Here is an 18,955-nt window from a genome sequence, read left to right on the forward strand (position 1 = left end):
TTAACTTACCACAGGCTAAAAATATAATTAGAATCAACGCTCAAAATCTGTCAAACAAAAGATCAAAAGACAACAACAAAATGGCCGAAGGAAAGGAATAAAGTTTCCATTGCTTGTAAAATATTTTTATTAACAATTTAAGAGTGTTGTGCTAAAATCATGAAGGAAATTAATATAAACATCGAAGGATACAATGTAAACGGCATTTGCGTCGGATGTCTTAATTACAATCGCAAAATGTTTTATCGCGACGAAGTTAAGGAATTTTATAAATTATGGGCTAATATAGATGTAAGTGCTTTTAACTATATTAAATTAAACACAAATAAATAATTAATAGTATTAAAAGTATACTTATGATCTATCAAGTACATATTCATGTCCAAAACTACGTTTAATTTAAATATTTCTCTCAGAACAAAAAACCTTCGATCCGTCCTTATTAAGTTTTTTTTTTAATTTCTGAATATTTGAAATAATGAGTAATTACATGTCATTATTATTGGATAAATACAATCAAAATTTACATTGCTTTATAATCATTTATAAAATAATTTTTACATAATTAAAAATATAATTAGTAGGCTATATGTTCTTCCAATATTCTACATCATTGCCAAGATCTGGAAATACATAGTAACAAACATTCATCTAAACTTTGACATTTTAAAATTATATTTAACTAACTTGCTTGCGTCTTCATCCGCTTGATTATTAATAGTGCTATGGTAAAATAGCTTTTTAATGGTGAAACAATCGTAGAAATCAGCCAAGCAGTTTATGAGTTATTTCAATACATACAAAAATACAAATCTTTTCTCTTTAAAATATTAGTATTAATATATTTAATAATTATCTTCCAGGTCCCAGATGGCTTAACTATCCAAGTGTGTTGGGAATGTCTTGCCTCAGTGACCTCCGCAGTTAGATTTCGACATCAAATACATAAAGCATATCAAGTGCTAATAGAATATTCAAAAAAGGTAAATCTAAGAAAAAAAATTATTATTTTCCCTACCTTTACAAGCTAAGATATTGTTTGCTAAGTATATATAAAATTGTCTATAACTAAAATTAAAAATAATTCAACAATGCCTTTCTTAAAAACCTCTCTTCACTGTATACTATAGAAGTTGCTTTCCGTTGTCTGTCCTTATGTCTGCTTACATCTTTAAAACTAACTAGCTGTTCCCGTGCAGCTTCTTCTGCATAAACTTATGAAAATCATATTTTATTGTTTACATGTGTCAAATAATCAATTGCAAATTTCAAAATGACATGACATGATGAATAAGCATGGCAACCTTGTTTTCTTGATGTTGGCAGCAACTTATGGTCTCATTCCCACAGTAGGGTTTTTATCCAAAATATTTTACCCCTTAGTTTAATGGCGTGAAATATATAGCCTAAAGCGTAACGGGAGTGTAGGGCTTTTTATAAAAGAAGAATTATTCAAAAACATGCTGCATTTACTGACATCTTAGGCAACAAAGAAGTGTGTGTTTATGCTTTATTATAATAGTATATATCAATGGATTTAATTAGATTTAATTTAATGAATAATTTAAAGGAAGGTTTATATGTTAAATTAATTAATTTAGTAGAGAAATACCGATAAGAGAGTACCATACATTAGAAGTTTGTAATGTATTGTAAATAAAAATTGCACTTTCATTGTTATCTTACTTCTTATTATTTCAATATTTCAAATGAGAAAATTTAGATAGATGGATGTATGTTAGAAATTGTAGCCTAAACGGCTCAAATTTGACATAGATACATAGGATAGTCTTGAAGAACACAAAGGCAATTTTATTAATTCCTCGCAGATGGTGTCGCGGGCGAAAGCTAGTAAACAATAAATAAATAACTACTAAGGACAAAACTCAAACTCCATGCTGATTATGTCAAAAGATAATGGCTTAAAATTTTATTTAAATATTTTTTTCTTTTACAGCAAATGTTTTTAAACTCTCCGAATGATTTAACGAAGCATTCTATCAATCGACTTACTTCTACAAACATTGTGTATGATGTTGTAGTGCAGCAGTTCAAAGAAGAAGATAATATTATAGATAATGTCAAAATAGAACATGAGACAGACAAATATGAACAGAATTTTGGTGAGTAATAGTGTTAAAAAGTACAATCGCGGAAATCCGCGGTGTTCCACTTTAAATTGACTTGATCCTTGTAATGAGATTTAATCTGCCTCTTATAAACAATCCAATTAGCATGGTAACAAGGTACCGGTGTCTACCACTGGACTGACCTTCCATACAGACACATTTAAAACTTCCCAAATGTACATAGACTACTTTTTTGAAAGTCCGCATGGTGGAAGGCTTGTAATATATGATTACTAGCTTTCGCCCGCAACTCCGTCCGCGAGGAATTAAAAAAAATGTAAACGAGTAGCCTATATGTTCTTTCAGACTATTCCCTACATCTATACTAAATTTCATCGAAATCCGTTTAGCTGTTTAGGCTACAAACATCCATCTAAACATTTACATTTGTAATATCAGTATGATAGTATGATTTATTTTATTATTTTCACCTTTTTAGATTCATTAGATTTACAATTGGAAGCAGTAGGAAGTCCAAAGAAAGAAGATGTAACGGATTACTTTGATAATTTTCTAGAAGATTCCGCACATCAAAATCATTCCTCTGACGACGATATACAACTTTCTAAATTGAAGACGAAGAAGAAAAAAAGAAGGAATAAATTGGGCAAAAGTAAAAAGAAAGTAAAAGATGATTTGTTACCAGTGACTTTTGTATCTGAGGTTTGTTAATTTTTACATGACACTAGCTTTCGCCCGCGATTCCGTCCGCGTGGAATTAAAAAAAAAAATTGAGTAGCCTATGTGTTCTTCCAGACTACCCTTTACATCTATACCAGATTTTAACGAAATCGGTTCAGCAGTATAGGCTACAAACTCCAACAAACATCCATCTAAACTTTCACATTTATAATATTAGTATGATAGTTTTTTTTATTAGGCTTACTCTAGTAGATTAGTTAAGACTGAATCCGAATCGGTTAAGCTGTTTCTGAGCTTAGCAGACACAAACACACAGACAAATCTTCTTATAATATATATTCCATTTTTTAAGTTATTTTTTCTATAACTTTTATTAAATACTAGCTGTTGCCCGCGACTTCGTCCGCGTGGTATTAGAAAACATACGATCTATATAAATAACAAAAAGCTACGTATCCCGGGAACCGGGCATTTCTCGGGGATGAAGCTTATCCCATGTGTACTCCAGACTTTGTTTTATATCTGTGACAAATTTCAATAAGATATGTTGAACCGTTGCAGAATGATCGAGTAAACATTAAAAAACTAAATTAATGAATCCCACGGGAACCGTAACTATTCCCGTGATAAAAAGTAGCCTATGTGTTCTTCTAGACTATGCTCTAAACCTGTGTAATTTCACGGAGATTCGTTCAGCCGTTTAGGCTACAAACGCTAACAAACATCCATCCATCGTAACTTTGGCATTTATAATATTTATATGATTATTATTATTAATTATTTCAGGTTGATAATAATACAGAAGATACAGTTAAGAGTTCTAGAAAGTTAAAGAACTTGCCAGAAGATTATGTAGAACTGTATACAATGAGTGAAGAAGAAATGTGGCAAGTCCGTGCTCGGGATGTCACCAGAGAGGAATTTGCCGCACTCAAATATAAATGTGACGATTGTCTTACAAGTTTTAATACGGAGAAATTAATGAATTATCATAAGAATGGAAAACATGTTTTGGTGAGTTTCTATTGTCAAAACATTTTTATGAAAACATTGTTTTATTAGGTATTTTGCGTTCCGATCGTACCACTCCATCAGTCTAATGGGAATTTTATTTACTACTAGCTTTAGTCCGCGACTACATCCGCGTAAAATTAAAAAAAAATCTGTACCAAATTTAATCGAGATCCGTTCAGCAGTTTAGGCCACAACTCTAACATGACCCTCCCTGGATCCGCCGTTGTCTAAGGTGCACACTGTTGTATCTGAAGACTTTCCAGTTAAAATCAGATCAATATTTTAACTGCCATTTAACTTTGAAACTTGTAACAAAGCATCTAAAACACTACGGGCCTGTCCCACCACTGACTGATAGAGTCTCAGATAGGTTAAGAATAACACTGTCAGATAAGGGAACAAAATCCGATATTTTCATCTCACATTTTACAAGTTGGTTGTCAATTTACAATTTGGTGGGACAGGCCCTAAAATTTGCGATGTTAAACGACAGAAAAGTGAAGCGGATGTCCAATGTGACGTGTGTAAGGCGTATTTCATTACACGTGACAATATGTCTTGTCACCGCGCGCTGCATCTGACAGCGTTCAGATGTCGCGTATGCAATGACGTCACAACACGCAAGCGCAGTATACTGAAGCACGTGCGGGCGGAGCACGGCGCGCCGGGGACTGCGTGTGCGACTTGCGGGAAGACTTTCTCGTAAGTCATTTTTCAGGATACATTCGCCAAAATGGCGAAGTGACTTGGCATTCATAAAGAGGGTGTTCTTCCTATGCCAAATCCACTTGCCCTACATTCTAGCAAACTGTTAGTACCTAGTACAAGGTCATCATCATCTCCCCTGCTTTATCCTACTCCCGTAGGGTCGGCGCAACAGGTTTTCGTCCTCCAAATCACTCTATCATCCGTCATCTCAGCCATCACTCTCTTCTTGATCATGTCACCTTTCACGCAATCCAACCATCTCTTTCTACGTCTACCTCTACCGGTGTACACTTCCTCATTCATAACTAACGTCCGTCTTGTTATTTTCGAGTATGGAACACCCTTACCTTGTTTTGGCTTACTTATTTTGCGGCCTGTCGCCAAGTACAAGGTACTAGAATTATTCTATCAACTTCAAGGTTGCGATGTAGGGTAGGTGAATTTGACATAGGAAGAACATCCTCTATATGAATGCCGGGTCACTTCGCTATTTTTATTAGGAAGCGAAACAAAAATCAATACAAAGCAGCTCATAAATCAAATGTATTATTACGAAAAAAGTCGGTTATATACACGGCTAGTTACTTTTTATTGTACCTTCGTTTGCACTCATCACCATCATCACCAGCTCACTATACGTCCCCACCGAGGGGCTCGGAGCCTACCCTAAGTTAGGGTGACTAGGCCATAGTCAACCACGCTGCACTGCGGGTTGGTTGACTTCACACATATCTTTGAATTTTTTCACAGATATGTGCTGCATCACGATGTTCTCCTTCACCTTAAGAACGTCGGGTAAATTATGTACATATGAAAATTCGAAAAATCGAAAATCACATTGGTACAGCGGGATTCGAACCCAAGACCTGTAGATTGAAAGTCAAGTGCTTAAACCACTGAGCCACCGACGCTCTTCGTTTTCACTCTTTGCTATCTAATTAGTGTTAAGAACAAAATTAGTACCGTGCTGTAGAATTGGCGCAACACTAGATTATCTGCATAAACGTCACGTCCCTAGCTGACAGCTGTCAATGTCACTACAAGTATGTATTTGGCGCGCATCCTGAGTCCTGACGAGAAGTGTTGCTCTGAGTTTAAAGCGACAGTATCAGTTAAAAAAGTTGTCTAAAATTAGTTATTTGCAAGAAAATGCGGAGTTTGTTTCGTTGCATTGAACAAGGCAATTTTTTCTTAACTAGAATACCGCTGATTTCCGCGACTGTACATTTAATTTTCAACCTTATGGTATATATTTTACAGTTCAGAATCGAAGTTGAGCTATCACAGAGGCGTGTGCCATAAGGAGAGTCCGCAATGCGACTGTTGTGGGAAAGTGTTTGCTAGCAAATTGACACTTAAGTATCACTTAAAGTAAGTATAACATTTTTTTTATAATATGGCAAACAAGCAAGCGGCAATCGAAATGGAAAGCGACCGCTGCACATAAACATCCGCAATTGCAGCGCTGCCTACCCTTCATTGACGGAGGAGACGCACATAAAGAGGATATTTCCCTTCCTATGCGTCTCTTCCACCGTCAAATCCACTTTTCCTTCTCATCCTTTCCTCTTAAGAAAAGGGTGGAAGGGGAAAGGGACTAAAATCAGTCCTCCGGCAGCACACTCATCAGACTTGCGGAATTGCTTCCACTTCACGCCTGTCTTGTGTGGTCGTGGTATTACACCGGGCGTGCCCTGCAGTGCGAAGATGTTAAAGCGGGCACTACCATTGTTAATTACCACATTATGCACAGACTAAGTTATCTGACCTGTTACTTGAGATTGTAATTTTGTTTCAGAATACTAACACCGAAACAACCGGAAGAAAAAGTACATATACCATGCAAAGGATGTGATAAAGTTTTCTTCTCTAAAAAGAGTTACAGAGCTCACGTGTAAGTAACACATATGAACACTTTCTTGAAAATTTTCGTGTTATGTCCCCAGTAAATAAATATTCCTGTTGTTTACTACTTCCATATAACAATTGCATATGTTCAATTACTATTAATGAATATAAATCCCATACCAAAAACATTTAGTCCTCGAATCTATTCTCTCTGGCCTAAATTCCTTACTAGTATATTCTCCTTTGGTCCTTTAAGTCATAACTGTTAGTACAGACGTTACATAAGGGCGAGTTGGGACGACCCATCAGGGCGTCGGCCATAACAGGGCGCCATGGGCCAGGGCGTTTGTAATGCTAAAGCCAGTACTGTCTCTCAGTCTTATTTCGGTTCACACTTGGCCAATACAGTTGGACAGTACAATGAACATTGGACAGTAAAATGAACACAAAGTCCATACAATGCCTATTCTGCGCTGGCCAAGTTTGAACCAGGATATATTCCATACAACAAATGGTCCTTCGAGCTAGATATATTTGTGTAGTGTGATCCACAACGGCGAGACATACCCTTGTCCGATCTGCGGTAAGCAGTTCCAATGGAAACGCAACCTCGCGCGACACACGCGTAACCACCGCGAGCGCGACGCCGGCGCAACACACGAGTGTCGCGAGTGCGGGAAGACGTTCTCCAGCAGGGATTGCTATAATAACCATATGCGGCTGAGCAAACGACACGTACCGGAACACGCGTACATGTGAGTATACATGTTTCGCCAAAATGGCGAAACTGTGTCAGGTTTCGCCAAAATGGCGAAGTGACAAACGACACGCGGCAAGTGTGAAGTATTTAATTAAAAGCTTTTGTCATGTCAATCCTAAAGTCGGTGGTACATGAATATTTTTTTATTATCCCGTCGTTTCAGCTCAGTACTACTTAATTTGTTATACTAAAAACCTCGATAACTTAAACCTCGGTAACTTAAAGACCTCTAGAACTTCAAAAAAATAATATGTTTCCTTCCCATCAGAGCCCAAAATTTCTACAACTTAAAATACGCAACCTCTTTACTTAAATAAGTAATCTGTATTGGCCCAGTAACTTAAATGTTTCCACAACCTCTATAGCATAAAATCATTTGTCAATGAGTCATTTTCAACGATGTGCAAATCTAAACTTCGGTATTTATTGCTTGCACGATCATTTACAGAGCAATGTAACAAAAGATAATGTATTCTCCTCACTATTTGTCATTGAAAAACAAACCAATTAACTGTTAATTATTTAAAACCAAAGAAAATCACAGACTTTTTTAAGTAGACCAAACCTGCAATATAAAAAGACAATTCTGAAAGTGGAACACCGCGAATTTCCGTGCATGAGTATTTAATTTTTTATTTCAGCCACGCTTGTAATTACTGCGGTAAAAAGTTTGCATCTAAATGGTGTATGGTTGATCATATTGACTGGGATCATCTCAAAGTAATAAAATATCAATGCAGTGTGTGCTTAAAGGTAACATAATAATCTATACTATTATAATAGAGCGTAAACACCCACTTCTTTGTTGCCTAAGATGTCAGCAATTACACGATATTTTTTAATAATTCTCTTCTTGATAAAACGCCCTACACTTACATCATGCTTTAGGCTATATATTTTCACGCCATTAAACTTAGGGGGTAAATATTTTTGATAAAAACCCTAATATGGGAAAGAGACTATAAGTTGCTGCCAACATCAAGGAAGCAAGGTTGCCATGGTTTGTCATTATGACATCACTTTGACATTTGCAATTGATTATTTGGCACATGTAAACACATGGGAACAGCTAGATCTTATTTAAATGTATCATTTTTGTAAATAAACCTTGAATGTGTTAAAATATATGCTAACCAGCTATCGCGATTTTGCGTAGAACTAGAAATAAAAGCAAAATATGTATTTGAGGGCTTGTCCCAACACTGGCTGATAGAGGCTCAGATAGCTTATGACGTCACTGTCAGATAAGGTAACACAATCCGATGTTTCAATCAAATATTTTACACGTTGGATTGTTATCAGACTATTTATATTATATTCATAGCATTTCAGGTTGTTAACTCCATCCATCCATTTCCGCAATTATAATGTTAGTAAGATTATTGTATATTTCTAGGCATTTAAAACAGCAAAAATAATGGTCGCCCACATGAATAATATACACGAAGGTAAAAAGAATAAAGAACCAGAAACGGAACATTTGTGTGAAATATGCGGGAAATCTTATAAAGTGAGTAGAAATACCTAGAAAATCTAGATTTAGTTATGATATACAAAAAGCCCTACACTTACTTATCTTTAGGCTATATATTTTCATGCCATTAAACTTAGGGGGTAAATATTTTGGATAAAAAACCCTAATGTGGGAAAGATACCAGAAGTTGTTGCCAACATCAAGAAAACAAGATTGTCAAGGTTTGTCATGTCATGTCATGTCAGTTTGACATTTGCTATTGATAATTTGACAAATGTAAACAATGAAATAAAATTTCCATAATTCCATGCGAATGAAGCCGCACGGGAACAGCTAGTCTATGATAAATTTCGAACATATATTATGATCTAACGTAGTTTTACTTTTTATTTCTTTAATAAGTCACAATTAATATTTTTTTTATTGACCTCCGCTTCCGCTTCCGTTAAACTCCGCTTCTGCAGAGGCGAAATCATTCGCTTCCGCATCCGCTTCTGTTAAACAGACCTCCGTTACAACCCTAGTCTAAACATCAATTTGCCCATGTCCCTACGGAGGGTCAGTACATAGTTACTGCTTCCATACATTCCCATTATCCATCATATCTAATGGTAATCTTAAACAGTAACTAAAATTAATATTCTTTTTTAGTCTGTTAAAAGATTAAAAGGTCATGTATGGGCAATGCATACAAATCGTTCATCGACAAAGACATTTAAATGCAAATTATGTCCGGCAACATTTACTTGGCAAACTTCAATATATAAACATATGAAAATGATGCATGACTCCAGTAAGAGGAATAAGGTAATCTATACTAATATAATAAAAAGGGGAGATTTTTATTTTCATACTAGCTTCCAACCGCGACTCCGTCCGCGTGGTGTTAATAAAAAAGAAAGTAGCCTATGTGTTCTTCCAGACTATCCTCTACATCTATGACATTTTTCAACCAGATCCGTTCAGCCATTTAGGCTACAAACTCTAACAAACATCAATCCATCCAAACTACTACATTTATAATATTAGTATGATTTTTATGTATTTAATTCATGTAAAAACTACTGGTCCGATCTCAAAAATTCTTTTACCTGATGAAAGGTAATTTATCTGTGAGTAACATAGGCCATATTTTTATGTATTCTGTACATATATTCTGTACTAGTATTATAAAGAGGAAAGATTTTTATTTTTGTATGTATTGAAATTACTCAAAAACTACTAAACCAATGCTATGTTATTACTGAGTAATACAGGCTATGTTTTTTTTTTATTTTGTGCGGAAAAAGTCGCGAGCAACAGTTAGTATACTATATAACATACAGACTTAAAAAAATATTGTATCACAGAATCTGGCCATTTACAAAATTGAAAGTAGTCTGTGTTCTCACAGACTATTCTCTGCATCTATGGCAAATATCATCAAGATCCATTAACCAGTTTAGGCTGCAAACTCTAACAAACATATATGTAAACTTTTCCATTTATATTTGTTAAATAAATTTACTTTCACAGCAAACAAAATTAGCTACAGTGAAGAAGCAAGAATTATACCCGGAGATAGAATTAACAAATAGAATGCAATATTTTCAGCAGAATTTAGCGAATAATCTACAAAATATGGTACAAGTACAACCAACACCAATACAAATTGTACAAAATATTGTGTAATAAATGTTATGGAATTAAAAAAACTTTTTTATTATCTGCATTTATCTTAATTAATGGAAATATGAGATGTAAGAGTGTAGGTGGCTCAGTGGTTTAAGCACTTGACTTGTAATCTACAGGTCTTGGGTTCGAATCCCGCTGTACCAAATGTGATTTTCGATTTTTCGAATTTTCATATTTACATAATTTTCCCAATGTTCTTACAGTGAAGGAAAACATCGTGGGGAAACCTGCACATATCGGTGAAGAAATTCAAAGATATGTGTGAAGTCAACCTACCCGCACTTGGCCAGCGTGGTTGACTATGACCTAGTCACACTTAGGGTAGGCTCCGAGCCCCTCAGTGGGGACTTATAGTGAGCAGGTGATGATGAATGGAAATGTGATCACAAGTCACTGGCTGATGTTTTGCTGTCGACCATTTATAATCAGATATATAGAGACTTAGTAAACAATGTGTTCTTCCAGACTATTTTCTACATCTATGACAAATAAAGAAATCTTATCTGTTGGACATATCGAGTAACAAATATCCATCCATCTAAACTTTAATATTATTAGTCGAATTTTCAAGAGGATCAGTACTTACATTATGAAATCTCGAAGCTCGGAACCTACCCAAGTAAGTAATGAATGGCATAGTCCAACATGCTGGTCCAGTTGATAACTTTAACACATATGAAAGGGGTAAATAAAAGAAAATCAATATAAAAAGAGATTATTATCTTAAATACAATTTATCTATACATTATTTCTTATTTTTATTCTGTGGGTTTCTACCAGTGTTTCCGCCGCCTCGGGCCAACGGCGCCGGTCTGCCGCGGTTACCGAACGCACCGCGACTTCCTCCGCGACCAGATCTCATATTCTGACCGCCGCGACCTTTTGAAACTTCATTACGACCACGAGCTTTGATTTGAGACTCTTCTTTCACCATATCTATAACCTCGTCTGGTATTCGAAGGTATTTGATTGTACTACCACGTATATAACATTCTGGCATCCTCCAGAACTTATCACCGTCTCTGGATGTACAAATTACTTCTCGTAAATTTATATTCATCCAATTATCGCAACTAACGAGGTGGCCGTTGTATGTTTCACCATTCTTCAATTCGACCAACATCGGATGGTTCTGTGCTGTCCTTAATAATGACAATGGCAGCATATTTAAGTGATTATTGCACTTTTATATTAAACTATTAAAACTTAAGTGTACTTTTAAGTTTTTATATTTATTTGTTTACCGCACTTACAGCTTACAGTAATGACAGTGACAATGACGTTTTACACTTTTTTAAATTTTCCTATGCAAGATAATGTTGCTATCCTTAAAACAAAATGACAAAATAAAGGTGTTTATTTTGTAAATAAAAAAAATTGAATATGTTGTAAACAATTTCAACTTAAACTCAATTTGTAAAAATAATGTGCCTAATATAATAAGTATTTACCTGAAAGCTTTACACTAAATCATAATTTGATTTGCATTATCAGATTTTAGCGTCCTTTAGCGGGGAATTCCCATAAGACAGATTTCATAAAATCATAGACAATATACACGCTTTAAACACTATCAAAACAACAATGTAAGCTTTATCACTATTACGTGATTATAATATTACAAGTAAGTCTTTGTGTTTGTATTACTACTGTACTAGCCATGAAATCCTTTTTTTTTAAAGTAGTAAAATGTTATACGATTCTGATAAGATCCTACTTATTGTTGAAAATGACTAGAACACCTTAAAGACACTCACAACAATCAATTCAACTATTTCAAATGGTCTGGTAGCAAGAATGTTTACGTAATAAAAAAAAACACTGTTCTTTTCATTATGTTATTGTTTATTGTAAATAAAATTCAAAAATAGTACATTCAACATTATCCCATACATAGGTCATATGATACCATACCACTCATTTTCAGGCCTCAAAATAGAGCTTTGTGAAAAGACCTGTTATAGTCATTTGTTATAGTTATAGTCACCTGTTATAGTCACGCGTCGACTTATTTACATTTTAGACTATAGCAATGTGTACATAAGTTACCCGCCGTTCTGACCGTGAAGGAAAAAAGTGATGCAATCTGCATATATCGGCGAAGAAACTCAAAGTAATATGTGAAGTCAAACTGCAGTGCAGTGTGGTTTACTAAGGCTTAGTCACACCTTATTTAGGGTAGGTTATGAAACTCGATGGGGAATATAGTGAGCTGGTGATGATATTAATGATTGTATAATCTGGGATCACATATAAAACATTTAACACACATAAAAAGATTTCTAATTTTGTAATTCATTTTCATATATACTATACGGCAGCGTTTTTAAAATGCGACGCTTTTTATCGCGCGTTGTTGCATTTTAAGCGCTGGAGGAAACGAAACAAGAGTGATTTTAAAGTGTTATCGCATGAGAGCCGCCAACGCAGTTTTAACATGGTGTTGAAGCACACGATTTAATCGATTTATGTATGACCTTGCAACTTAGTCGTACAAGCTTACACATGTGCAGTTCCCCTGATATAGATGTAAAAACATTTAACATTACATCCGTTAATAGGCACCCGAAAATATTTTTTTTTTTCGCATCATTTCTCGCCTATAACGAATTTTTCGAAGGCTTTACCAGCCTGTAATGCTCTAAGTCGTTGCTTGTTACAATCCTCAGTTAACACTTCGGGATTAAATTGATATGATGTTCTTTCAATGATAGGTACAAAAGATGAACAATCTGGTTCCAAAATTAATCTATGTCTCAAACATTTCTCATTTTCAATCAATTGTTGTCTTGCTTTAATTCTTGCGATCATAGAAGGTAGAGCTATTGATTTTTCTACCAAATCTGGACCTTTGGTATAATTACGTTTCACATCATCTGGCAACACTATCTTTTTCTGCAATTTCTTTTTATCCAATTGAATGGTTTTAATCAATTGAAAATTATTGACTTTCGCTTCATTATTACTTTTATCAATAATAAATTCTTTACTTAAAAGAAAGTTTGACTCAATATTTACATGTTTATTTGCTTTAGGTATATTTACTTGTAAATCATTTGTAATGATATCTGTATTTACGTCTTTTGTTTTTGCATTGTTGGAAACATTGCTTTCTGATTCAACATAATTTGTACTAACCACATCATTTTGTGGTGATCTTATACTGTCAATTCTCTTCATAGTTAAAACTTCATCAATATCTACATCAAATTCATCAGATAACCTTGTTAGAGTAGCATTTATTTTCTTTGTATTAGTGAAAATAGATTCTAATTCCTTTTTCATGTCAATTTCTTCATTATTTCTATGATCAATACCATCAAAGGCTTTCATCCATTCTTTATCTTTCGATTTATTACCGTTGATGTTACTGTTAACATGTTGAGGTGTTACGAAGAGATTTTGGAATACATCTATCACTTCGAAATCTGATTTAGTACTTTTATCTAACAATGAGCCGGACAGTTCTAGGTTAGAGTCATTATTCGTGTCTGTCAAATCGACTAGAATATTTTCTTTAGGTATACCTTGAGGTGTTAATGGTTCCAACACAGTATAAGGATCGAAATTTTTAAGAATATTTTGCAAACTGTCATTTTTCTCATTTGGGTTTTCCCACATTTTTTATCTGTGAATATAAATGGTAGTGTTTAATTTTATTTTGGATTAAATTATCTTTTGTTCAGATTAAACTAGTAATTAAATTTTTTGCCAAATAAAAGGGACACAAACCTTAGAATATCTAAAATATGAGAAGTTTTACTTTTAAATGTTTTATAACACTAAGATGCCTGCAATCTTTATAGATTATTTTAAGAACTATTTGTCAGTTTTTATTAACATAAATTAGACTACATTGTAATATCATGAGGCTCTAAAGCTGCAGGTAGGTCTGGTCCAGTAAATTTCTCCATGTTAATATCCTTTGGGCCTTTTGGCTTCAGCCCTTGACACCAATATTATTATATTGTAATAATTTAAATAAGAGTTACATTTCAAAATAACATAAAAATTTACTACAAGTCCCCCCCCTTTTTGACCGCCTTCCCAAAAGAAGGAGATACTCAATTCGTCTCATTTTTTTGTTCATCAACTAGCAACACCTTGTTGTATATATGAAGATTTTTCAATTTTTAATATTAGAGTTTAAATTGGTTTCCCATGCAACTTACTCTCAGTACTATATGTAAAACTTGAATATTTCTATATACAAACCTGTTTTATATAAGCAATTTATTTACAATCATCACCTATAGACATCAACTGCTGGATATGACCTCCCTACGAATTGCCACAAATGGTTACCATCCCCTTTCATCCTATAATTTAATTCCGAGACCAAAAGATTGTAAACAAAAAGTATAAAAACTCCTCCCACTGTTTCTATCCATATCTATAATATTATAATAAAGTGTAAACACACACTTCTTTGTTGCCTAAGATGTTGAAAATAACAGGAAATTTTTGAATAATTCTTTTTTTAATAAAAACCCCTACACTTGCATCACACTTTAGGAATAAAATACATATATTTTAACGCCATTAAACTTAAGGGGTAAATATTTTCGATAAAATCCCTAATGTGGGAAAGAGACCATAAATTGCTGCCAACATCGAGAAAGCAAGGTTGTCATCATGTCATGACATTTGTAATTCATAATTGGACAGATGTAAACAAAAAAATAAAATTTTCATAATTCCATTCAGATGAAGTTTCACGGGAACAGCTAAGTAGTTCACTATATTGGACTATATGGTACATACTAGCTTTTATTTGTGACTTCATCTGCATATAATTATAAAAATGAAATTGTAAATTTCTAATGGCAATAGATTTTTCTAAATCTGTCCATCGGTTTGTTACATAAATGTAAATTCTACTTTGCAATATTAGTATAGATGGTATTTTATTTACTACATGTACATCTTAGTTCAATGTCAACTTGTCCTTGTCTTTATGAAAGGTCAGCAGTTTGTACTGCTTTTCCATACATTTTTATCAGCCGTTATATATGAAATATCTGTATCCACTCCCTTCTTATACTTTTCGGTCTTCCTCTTACTACATCATACTTCTTACTAATATTATAAATTCAAAAGTTAAGACAGACCAATGGATACATGTTAGATAGTATCCAGAACAGCTCAACAGATCTTAAAGGCATAGATGTAGCCTGGAATGACGTATAGGCTACTGAACATTTTTTTTAATTTTACGCGGATGATCGCGGGTTAATGCTAGTTTGTAATAAAATATATTGAATTTTTATCTGTTCAAAAATATGTTTTGTTTCTAAGCTTTTGATCTTGATTTGAAATTAACTTTACAGGATTCTGGCAAGTATGGAACCAATTGTTGTTTTTTTAGGTAGGCCTGTCTCCAAAAGTAGATCTCCAATAAATGATAAGTGATAATGCTGAAATTGACTTAATATTTACATTATAAATTAATGTGTGTAATGTAGTTACATGTATAATTTAATGTATTGAACTTTTACAAAATTAAACATTTACCTTTATAATTTACGCATCAAAAATGATTTCTTTCTTTAAAATCACAAATATATTCATTTCCAAATGTACTCAGTACTCTTTGGTGTTAACAAAACATGTCAAAAATTCATTTTTTTTAACTTGTAGAATACTTGACAGCTAATTAGTGTTGTCTTATAATAATAATACCTTTTTATTGGTAGAGAAAAATAACAAATATTGGGATTAATTTAAATTACGACTGTGTGATTTTAGAGATGTCATCATCACCAACTCACTATACGTCCCCACTGAGGGGTCCGGAGTCTACCCTAAGTTAGAGGTGACCAGGCTCTAATCAATCACGTTGGCCAAGTACAGGTTAGTTGACTTCACACATATATTTCAATTTCTTTGCCGATATGTGCAGGTTACATCCGATGTGCTCCACAACGGTAAGACTATATGGTAAATTATGTACACCTGAAATTCGAAAATCACTTCGGTACATGGTGGGATTCGAATCCTGGACAAGTAGATTACATAGAAAAAAAGAACGCAAATTTATGGTTAGTTAACGGAATGATGTGAATGTTTAAGAATTATTTAGTGTTATCAATATAATTGTCTAACTGTCGGCTTTAACATCTTCGCACGAATGGTTCGGCAAGCCCTCAGCAATACCAGGACCAGGACAGAAGACAGGCGTGAAGAGAAAGCAATTCCGCGTTTCGTCTGATGAGTGTGGAGCCGCAGATCCAGCTTTAGTCCCTTTTCCTTCCCACCCTTTTTCTCATAAGAAAAGGATGGAAATGGAACGTAGATTTGACGGTGGAGGAGACGCATAGGAAAGGGAAATATCCTCTTTACATGCGTCTTCTCCGTCGATTAAGGGTAGGTAACGCATCCGCTGTTGCGAAAACTAAGAGTAGCAGTCGCTTCGCCATTTTAGCGGATTCAGGCGGCCGCTTGCTCGTTTGCCACCTAATGATGTAAAAATAAATTATGGTTTCATATATTTAGGTTCAAAAAGTAATGATCGATTTTCATAACTAAACTAGTTTCCAGTTAAAATTATCTGCTGCTAAATTGGATTGTTGTTTCTTGATTATATCACATGTTATAATAATCCTTTTTATTAATCATATTAGAAGCCCTACAACGGTAAATATCCAATGTTACGATACAATGGCACGGTTATCCCTGCAGATACAGGCTTTGAAAAAAATCTTCTAGTACGGTTATTTACTTCTTACGGGATTCTTGGCTTTCAACTTTACGTGTTTTGTAATTTGTTCAACAAAATATTTCTTTTTCAATATGATTAAATTTAAGAAATCACAAGTTCAATCTAAGCCGCATTTTAGATCAGCTCAGTTTGATAATCAGCATTCAATTGCAACCCTAGTAACATTTGAATATGTAAGCTTATTTTACATTTATTATGAAATTTCAATGGTTTTGAATAAAAAGTGTATCATTGTTTAACAATTTATTTAACAGTGATCAATAGTGATTTAGGTTAGGTTGGGTTCGGTAGATTTCGCGACGAGGTTATGTAAACACATCTCGTAATAGGGCCTTTGCCCCTTTGCCAGTGAATTTTACTATGGAAAGGCCTGTCTTTAGACCAGACTTTATCCTCATATTTTAATCTTTCATGAACCAAAAGCGTAACTATGTATAGCATTTATTATAGTTTTAGGATAATTCATTATCAAGTATTATGCACTGACCTCTATAAATGGAAAATGGACAGGCTAAGAGCAATAGCATTTTGTGTCTATTTTATTTTCGCCATCTTGGCGCTGATGTTCGTGTTTCGTGACTTGCTGGTGTCGGTGGTGAGAATTGGTACTAATAATAGAGATTTGATTAATTGTCATTAACATCGATAGGCGCGTTTAAGACAAAGCAAATTCACGCCTAATTTATAAATCTTTTACAGGTAAAGACCTACACATTTATATACACGGTTCACACAAGGCCAGTAAGTTTGGGAACTTGTGCCGGCCAGTCATATATTGTATGGACTAACTGGCGCCCGTTATTCTTAACATTGTGCCTGTTGATTGTCTGTCTAGTTAATGAGCGCTACTGTCCAATCGTACTGGCCAAGTGTGAACCGCGCAATACAGTAATCAGTGACTTTACGCTTTAAGGCATAGCAACTGGCAACATTAATTATAAACTGTCGTCGTTTGACGGTTGCCGGAGCGTGATTTGATCGTAAAATAATATTTTACATTCATTAAAATTCCTATTTTATAATTTACTTGGCTCTAACTAAATCCCAGGTAAATGTGACTTAATGTTACCAATGCCGTGTAGGGTATGTTTACAATATAAATCTACTCAGTGGTATAAAATTAATCGAAACATGTGATACAATGCTACAAATGTTTGTTATCCTGTATAGAGGAGTTTACACGAATTGGATTCATAACATTTTATAGTAATATTGCAGTAAGTATTCCATTTGTTACAGTCGTTAAATTATTGACTTTTATATATCTTACTAATATCGTAAATATGAAATTTTAAATTGATGGGTGTTGTTACATATCTCCAAAACGACTTAGCAAATGTCGCTGAAATTTGTCATAAATGTAGAACATAGCTTGGAAGAACATATATGTTCCTAATGAGGTTTTGTTTGCTAAATCTCTTGCAGATAAAATCATTTCTCTCTGCAAGTGATTCACCACATCCTTCCTGTTTGACTGAAAGCAAAAGTTAAGAAAATGTTTTGACGAATTTCTCTAAACTACAAAATTTAATGCACATATACAAGTTAAGGTGCATTGCCTACTTTTCATTAAAACTGCATCCACAGAGAAGACATATCTAATGAAGATAATTACCATTCCCATTTGTTCCTCCTTAATACCTCTCCCATTCTTTCCTTGAATAAAAGACATGTAAAACTTTAAAATGGCAATTCTCATAGTTTAATATCTAAAACTAGCTGTTGCTCGCAAGTTCATCCATGCAATATTAAGATAAAAATGGAACTATAATATGCCTGTCTTTGTCAGCTACCCTTCAGTGAAAGTCCAGTCAAAATCGGCCCAGCCGTTTCAGAGATTACCTGGAACAGAAATGGCTTGCGGAAAGACAGTTTTTAAATGCGATTGTATAATGCAGACATCTTACCGAAATCTGGAATCTTTCTTTTGATATTACAGACACTCCAATTTTATTATGTATAGAATATGTTGCAGTCTCATTTTA

The 18,955-nt window shown here is 34.2% G+C and overlaps 3 protein-coding genes across 6 annotated transcripts in view; 2 read left to right on the plus strand and 1 right to left on the minus strand.

Annotated features, from left to right (window-relative positions):
• The first annotated feature begins 54 nt into the window (after positions 1-54).
• LOC106105980 (zinc finger protein 813-like) lies at positions 55-10,263 on the plus strand. The gene is made up of 13 exons (XM_013286498.1): positions 55-291; positions 864-983; positions 1,958-2,123; positions 2,569-2,792; positions 3,558-3,785; positions 4,279-4,487; positions 5,754-5,864; positions 6,292-6,387; positions 6,884-7,096; positions 7,743-7,854; positions 8,498-8,611; positions 9,227-9,382; positions 10,091-10,263. Exons 1-13 carry the CDS (start codon positions 160-162, stop codon positions 10,244-10,246), a joined length of 2,037 nt encoding a protein of 678 aa, XP_013141952.1. The 5' UTR covers positions 55-159; the 3' UTR covers positions 10,247-10,263.
• A 1,578-nt stretch (positions 10,264-11,841) lies between these two features.
• LOC106105943 (endoribonuclease Dcr-1) overlaps positions 11,842-18,955 on the plus strand; it is a 52,688-nt gene continuing 45,574 nt past the window's right edge. Inside the window, exon 1 of one of the 3 annotated variants that reach the window (XM_013286439.1) lies at positions 11,842-11,873. The gene's annotated coding sequence lies outside the window, so the exon portion shown is untranslated. Of the gene's footprint in view, positions 11,874-15,955; positions 16,103-17,908; positions 18,188-18,955 lie in introns of those variants that run through there. The other 2 variants (XM_013286438.1, XM_013286437.1) reach the window with 2 other exon arrangements.
• Positions 12,077-15,870, minus strand: LOC106105944. Of its 2 annotated transcripts, none has more exons than XM_013286440.1 (2): positions 15,764-15,870; positions 12,077-13,877 (listed from the first exon to the last, which is right to left on the minus strand). In XM_013286440.1, the coding sequence occupies exon 2, from the start codon at positions 13,868-13,870 to the stop codon at positions 12,839-12,841; it is 1,032 nt and encodes a 343-aa protein (XP_013141894.1). In that variant the 5' UTR covers positions 13,871-13,877; positions 15,764-15,870; the 3' UTR covers positions 12,077-12,838. The 2 variants fall into 2 exon arrangements, with proteins under 2 accessions (XP_013141894.1, XP_013141895.1); XM_013286441.1 differs by lacking the exon at positions 15,764-15,870 and adding an exon at positions 14,465-14,655.

The sequence above is a fragment of the Papilio polytes genome, unplaced genomic scaffold (assembly GCF_000836215.1).
Source record: "Papilio polytes unplaced genomic scaffold, Ppol_1.0 DF822622.1, whole genome shotgun sequence".
Lineage (NCBI taxonomy): Eukaryota > Metazoa > Arthropoda > Insecta > Lepidoptera > Papilionidae > Papilio > Papilio polytes.